Here is a 259-nt window from a genome sequence, read left to right as displayed (position 1 = left end):
CCCCCAGCAGACACACAATGGACCCAGGTGCCCCCTCGTTAGCACAGCTCACGGAACGCGGTAATGAGCCACCGTGTGCAGAGGGATTCATTTTCAGCCCAAAGCAATCACACCTCACACCCGGGCAGGGGCACACAAAGGATACTATCTGGCCAGCAGCTCAGTCACTTCTTCCTTTGTCATGACAACGTGCTCGGGGACCAGCTGTAAACAGGGGAGAGAGTGTAAGGTTAGCAAGCGCCTGGCTCCTCGTGGCAGC

The 259-nt window shown here is 57.5% G+C and overlaps 1 protein-coding gene across 1 annotated transcript in view; it reads right to left on the bottom strand.

The window, feature by feature from the left end:
- Positions 1-204, bottom strand: part of POLR2E (RNA polymerase II, I and III subunit E) — a gene marked incomplete at its 5' end in the record, with an annotated part of 976 nt that extends 772 nt beyond the window's left edge. The window contains one exon of the mRNA XM_029086758.1: positions 154-204. Coding sequence (XP_028942591.1) covers positions 154-204 — 51 coding nt within the window. The remainder of the gene's footprint in view (positions 1-153) is intronic.
- Between the last annotated feature and the right edge of the window lie 55 nt (positions 205-259).

Source organism: Antrostomus carolinensis, unplaced genomic scaffold, assembly GCF_000700745.2.
Source record: "Antrostomus carolinensis isolate BGI_N321 unplaced genomic scaffold, ASM70074v2 scaffold33859, whole genome shotgun sequence".
In the NCBI taxonomy this organism is placed as follows: Eukaryota; Metazoa; Chordata; class Aves; order Caprimulgiformes; family Caprimulgidae; genus Antrostomus; species Antrostomus carolinensis.
This window is presented reverse-complemented; position numbering and strand designations above follow the sequence as displayed.